Source organism: Otolemur garnettii, unplaced genomic scaffold (genome assembly GCF_000181295.1).
Source record: "Otolemur garnettii isolate 467f Iridium unplaced genomic scaffold, OtoGar3 scaffold00044, whole genome shotgun sequence".
Lineage (NCBI taxonomy): Eukaryota > Metazoa > Chordata > Mammalia > Primates > Galagidae > Otolemur > Otolemur garnettii.
The window spans coordinates 11,032,247-11,037,861 of record NW_003852439.1 but is presented as its reverse complement, the minus strand read 5'-3'; the positions used below and the strand labels follow the sequence as shown (position 1 = coordinate 11,037,861).

Genomic DNA, 5,615 nt, shown 5'->3' with positions numbered 1-5,615 from the left:
AAAAAAAAAAAAAAAGATAAAACCTTATTGTACATTAAATATAAAAGGATAGACTAGTAAAAGATTAAATGCTTACACCAAAGGAATGAATGGCTAATGGGTGAATGTAGATTTTCTTGGGGAAGCCAAATGAAAGAGAGGAGGTGCTTCTCAAAGCCCAAAGGGAGGGCCTGAACCCCTGCCACCCTTCTGGGGACACACCAGGCCTACCTAGAAAAGTAAAGCGCTCATTCAAGGCAGATGACAGCTGGTCAAACTCCGCTCTCAGGGAGTCATGTGTCATTTGAATCTGGGGTACGTAGCTCAGGGAATTTGTGACAGCCTTCTTCTTTTCTTCGGGGGTCGTGGCCTGCTTAGCATCTAGCAGGGCTGTATCAGGAGTGATGCTGTCATCAGTAATGGGCATGAAGTCTGAGGCCCCACGGGAAGCCCCTGCGCCCAAAAAATCTGCAAAGGCCCCTAAGGCTCCAGATGCAGCCACAGTTGTTGCTTTGGTAGCCATTTGGGTGGCAGGGGCATCCTTAACCTGGTTTGCAGCAGCCCTGGCTGCATCGGCTGCTGAGTTTGCAGCAGCTGCGTATGCGGCAGCGGCAGCTGCAGCAATGGTGGCAGCTGTTTTTATCCGCTGAAGGATAGCCCGGGGATCCTTTGGCTGTACTTCCCTGGGCGCCCCATCCTTTGAGGCTCTATCTTTGAAGGCTTTGTCCTTGGGTGTCCTAAACTTTTGGGCTCTATCCTTGGGGACTCTGCCCTTGGGGACCACATCCTCAGAGATCCCATCCTGGGTGACCTCATCCTCAGTTTCTTCCCCACTTTCTTTGACAGCTGAGAGCAAGGAGGCTGCTGGCTGGTGATACTGGTGTGGCTGCAGCAGATGAGGCCATGCTGAGCCTAACTCTGTGGCTGGTGGTGGACTCTGAAGAGGCAGGGGATGAGTGGACCTTAAGTCCCAGAAAGGCCACGAGCCAGGCATGCGTCCCTCTCTGAGACCTGGAGGCATAGGCCACATTCGTGATGGTGGGGGCTGGGCACCTGGGGCAGGCCAAGGTGCCTGCATAAGCCCAGGTGTCACACCTGGCCCCGGCACAGGCCCCAGTGCAGGCCTGAGCGCAGACTCCAGTGGAGGTGCAAATCCAGGGGCAGGCCCAGGTACAGGCCCAAACTGGGGCATGGGCCCAGGTGCAGGCCCAAACTGGTGCATGGGCCCAGGTGCAGGTCCAAACTGGGGCCTGGGCCCAGGTGCAGGCCCTAACTGGGGCCTGGGCCCAGGTGCAGGCCCTAACTGGGGCCTGGGCCCAGGTGCAGCCCTAGGCTGGGGCGTGGGCCCAGGTGCAGGCCCTAACTGGGGCCGGGGCCTGGGCCCAGGTGCAGCCCCAGGCTGGGGCGTGGGTCCAGGTGCAGCCCCAGGCTGGGGCGAGGGTCCAGGTCCAGCCCCAGGCTGGGGCGAGGGTCCAGGTGCAGCCCCAGGCTGGGGCGTGGGTCCAGGTGCAGCCCCAGGCTGGGGCGAGGGTCCAGGTGCAGCCCCAGGCTGGGGCGAGGGTCCAGGTGCAGCCCCAAGCTGGGGCATGGTCCCAGGCTTGAGGGCCAGAGGCTGGCCTGGCTCCTGGGCACTGCTGAGTGAATCTTCCTGGGAAGACACCTCCTCTGGAACCTCATAATCCCAGATGGTCTGCAGGAGGTGAGGGGTTTGGATGGGCTCTGAGACCTGGACAGGATGAGCAGCGTAGAGGAACTCAAGGGTCTGTTCCAGGGCAGCATCTGGGAGCTGCTCTGGGCTTGGCCACAGACCAGATGGTTCCAGCTGGGATGCATCAGTTTCCTGGAGAGAAAAGGGCTGAGAGGGCTGGGCTAACTTCTTACCCCCTCTCCACTTGTAGTCACCTGCCTGCTCTACACCCCTCACCCTTCTGCCATCTTCCCAAACCCTCTGTTGTTCTTCTTCCTCCTTCACTCACTGGGGTGAACATGGCCTCATGAAGGCCACTCCACAGCACCATGTCCTCAGGTTTGGGGATGGTTCGAAACTTCTTCTGCAGAGAAATCTGGAGGATGAGGGTAGGGAAGGAAGAGCATGAGCCTAGAGGGTACAGTGCACTCAGGTGGCTCCCTATCCACACTGACCCCACATCTGCAAAGAAACCTTTCCAGTCTGTGTTTTCCTCCTCACCCCTCCCCACACCCAATACCCAGGACACTGGCTGGTGGGGGCTAGGGAGAAGGACAGGGGCCATGATCCTCACCATGTCTCGCTGTGCTGAGCTTATCTTCCTGTTCTGCATTCTCAGTTCATCATAGACGATATCCATTTTTTCTGGTTGTACCTGTTAAATAAGCCAGGTCTGTGGGTCAGGGGTGCATGTTCTGGTCCCAGTCCCACCTCTTCCCACCATTCTAGATGACTAAAAGCATGACAAGGAAGAGCAGATTCCACAGCCAGTGCTTCCCAGGGAGTGGGGAAGGGTTCCACAGAAAAATAAGTTTGGGAAATGCTGGGTTTAAAAGCATTCGACAGGTTCTTATATTGCAGGATTTTTCAGGGCCTTGAATGGGAAAAAGCACATTAAGAATCTCTAAGAGCTGGACTCATGCCTATAATCCTAGCTATGTGGTAGGTGTTGGTGTGGGGATCATGTGAGCCCAGGAGTTGGAGACCAGCCTGGGCAACAGCAAAAACCTGACTTTAAAAATATGAAAAAAAAATAGCTGGACATGGTGGCATGTACCTGTGGTCCCAGCTACTCAGAGGCCAAGGCAAGAAGGTCACAAGCCCAGGATTTTGAGGTTACAGTGAGCTATGATCGGGCCATTGTACTCTAGCCTGGGTGACAAAGAAAGTGATAAACTGTCTTTTTTTTTTTTTGAGATGGAGTCTCACTCTGGTGCCCTGAAAAGAGTGCCATGGCATCATAGCTCAAACAACCTCAGGCTATTGGGCTCAAGCAATCCTCTTGCCTCAGTTTTTCTATTTTGAGTAGAGACGGGGTCTCCATATTGCTCAGGCTGGTCTTGAACTCCTGAACTCAAGCAATCCACTCACCTCGGCCTCCCAGAGTGCTAGGATTATAGGCATGAGCCACTACACCTGGCTGAGAAACTATTTCTTAAAAAGACAAAAAAACAAAAAAACAAAACCTGGTTTCTTGTACCCTCAACGAATCCCCAACAATAAATTAAAAAAAAACAAAAAAACCTTCCAAGAAATGGAGTAAGAAGAAATTGTTCTTCAAACAGATTTATCTTATCAAAGGGGTCTTTTTTTAGTATTTCGTGACACAACTTCCTACCAGTGCCCTTTCTGCTTAGATGGGACCTTAGATGGGAGCTACCAAGCCCGAAGTTGAAGTTCTCACATTGCTATGATAATCAGATCAGCTGTGGACTATCCTCACATGTTATGGTAGGGTATTAAAACGTGCTGACATTGATGGTTTGTGGCTACAGGAGAAAGAAATATGCCTGTACGAGGTTTATTCCCCTTTTCAATGTGGACAGAGCTTTCTTGAAGAGGAAGAGGTGCTTTTTCTCCTAAATTGCTGGAATGTAAGCCTAGAGTTGCTAAGATTTGGGGAATGGCTGCTCGAGAATGAAGCCAACCCAGAGAAGTCATCCCTGAACTTTTAGTAAACAAGACAATAAATCCCTTCTTTTACCTGAGCCAGTATGAATTAGATTTGTCACTTTTAGCTGATATCTTTTTTTAAATTTTTTTTATTTCAACTTATTACTTTGAAGGTTTTTGTTTTTTTTTTATTACTTCTTCCTTCTGTAGTGTTTTCTTGCCCCCCATGTAGTTGGGATCACAAGGTCCGGCTGTCTCGTTGTCCTGTTGTTGTGGAAACGGGGTCTCACTCTGGCTCAGGGGGGTCTTCAGCTGGTCTCCAACCTCTGAGGACAGGTGATCCACCCACCTCGGCCTCCCACAGTGCTGGGACAACAGGCGTGAGCCACCATGCCCGGCCTTTAGCTGATATCTTAACACAGTGGGGCAAGGAACATTATGACCCCCCTTGAGGGGTCATAATCCAAGTGGCAAGACCACATAAGCCCTCTTCTCTACCCTCACAACTACATTCTTTGACTGAGAACAAGCTTTCTAGACTTTCTTGTCACCCCCACCGCCAGAGGTCTGAGCAGCATGACTAGAATGGAAGGTGAAGGGGGGGGAGGACTACCTTTTTTAACATGTCCTTCAGCATGTCCACATCCTCCCTGAGGGTTTTGGTGGTTTCCTTGAGTATGTGAAGATCAGTGAGCAAATCCTGAAGGGTCTGCACTGCCTGGATAGGCGGAGAGGAGGAGAAAATGTGAAGTGAGGTGTGGCTGCGGGGAGAAGGCAAATTAAGTGCACAAGCTTTCTGGTGACAGTCATTGTGCAAGGGGTCCTCTTGGCTCTCTCAAGGAATAGGCTGGGATGCACAAAGAGGCCAGCAAATGACACTAAAGTCAACAGTGCTTTGAGTTCCAATTGGCCTGGATGGAAAAGAAGAAACTTTGCATTTGAATATATCTGTAAACAATAGTCATTTATCAGTGAGCATCTCAAGTCCTCTCCTGCATACATATCAGCCAGGATACTATGATACTATGGATACCTGTCCCTGGGTGGGAACCATAGGAGGATCAGAAGCAAGGAAAACATGATTGGACATATATACATACATATATATATGTATATATATATATATATATTTTTTTTTTTTTTTTTGAGACAGAGTTTCACTCAAACTCTTGGGCTCAAGCTATCCTCTTGCCTCAGGCACCTGAGCAGCTGGGACTGCAGGTGTCCACCACAACACCCAGTTATTTTTAGAGATGGGGTCTTGCTCTTGCTCAGGCTGTTCTCGAACTTCTGAGCTCAAGCAATCCACCTGCCTCAGCCTCCCAGAGTTGTAGGATTACAGGCAAGAGCCACTAAACCTGGCCTGGATTTACATTTTTAAAGGCTCTCTTAGGCTACTTGTGGAGATTTGCTGCGGGAGGGCAAGAGAGGAACTCAAGGGACCGGTGAAGAAACTTCTAAGCAAGAGCTGATGGTTGCAATGCTGGGCTCACAGTTCAGCTCCACCACTTAGTGGGGCTGTTACTGCACCTTTCTAGATTTCAGATTTATCAACCCTAACATAAGTATGAAAAAAATGTGATAATGTGTATAACGGACCTAGTGCATAGTTAGACCTTCAGTTAACAAAAACAACAAATAGTAAAATGGCAGAAATCGGTCTTGATCAACAATTAGTCTTAGCACTTTAGGAGTCCAAGGCAGAAGGCTCATTTGAGGCCAGGCATTTGAACCTAGCCTGTGCAACATAGCAAGACCTTATCTCTATTGTAAAAATAATTTTAAAAATAATTACATTCATGTAAATGGATTAAACTTCCAGTTAAAAGACAGAGATTGGCAGAATGGATAAGGAATCATGATACAGGGTGGTTCCTGTTGCTCAGTGGGTAGGGCACCAGCCCCATATACTGAGGGTAGCGGGTTCAAATCTGGCCCTGGCTGAACTGCAACAAAAAATAGCTAGGCACTGTGGCAGGTTCCTGTAGTCCCAGCTACTCGGGAGGCTGAGGCAAGAGAATCACCTAAGCCCAGGAGTTGGAGGTTGCTGTGAGCT

General features: G+C 50.1%; 1 protein-coding gene across 1 annotated transcript in view; it reads right to left on the bottom strand.

Annotated features, from left to right (window-relative positions):
• CUNH16orf96 (chromosome unknown C16orf96 homolog) overlaps positions 1-5,615 on the bottom strand; it is a 52,322-nt gene that overhangs the window by 30,096 nt on the left and 16,611 nt on the right. Inside the window, exons 2-6 of the mRNA XM_023513867.1 lie at positions 4,173-4,277; positions 2,241-2,321; positions 1,956-2,042; positions 1,578-1,819; positions 211-1,097 (exon numbers count right to left, since the gene is read on the bottom strand). Of these exons, the coding sequence (XP_023369635.1) occupies positions 211-1,097; positions 1,578-1,819; positions 1,956-2,042; positions 2,241-2,321; positions 4,173-4,277 (1,402 nt within the window). The remainder of the gene's footprint in view (positions 1-210; positions 1,098-1,577; positions 1,820-1,955; positions 2,043-2,240; positions 2,322-4,172; positions 4,278-5,615) is intronic.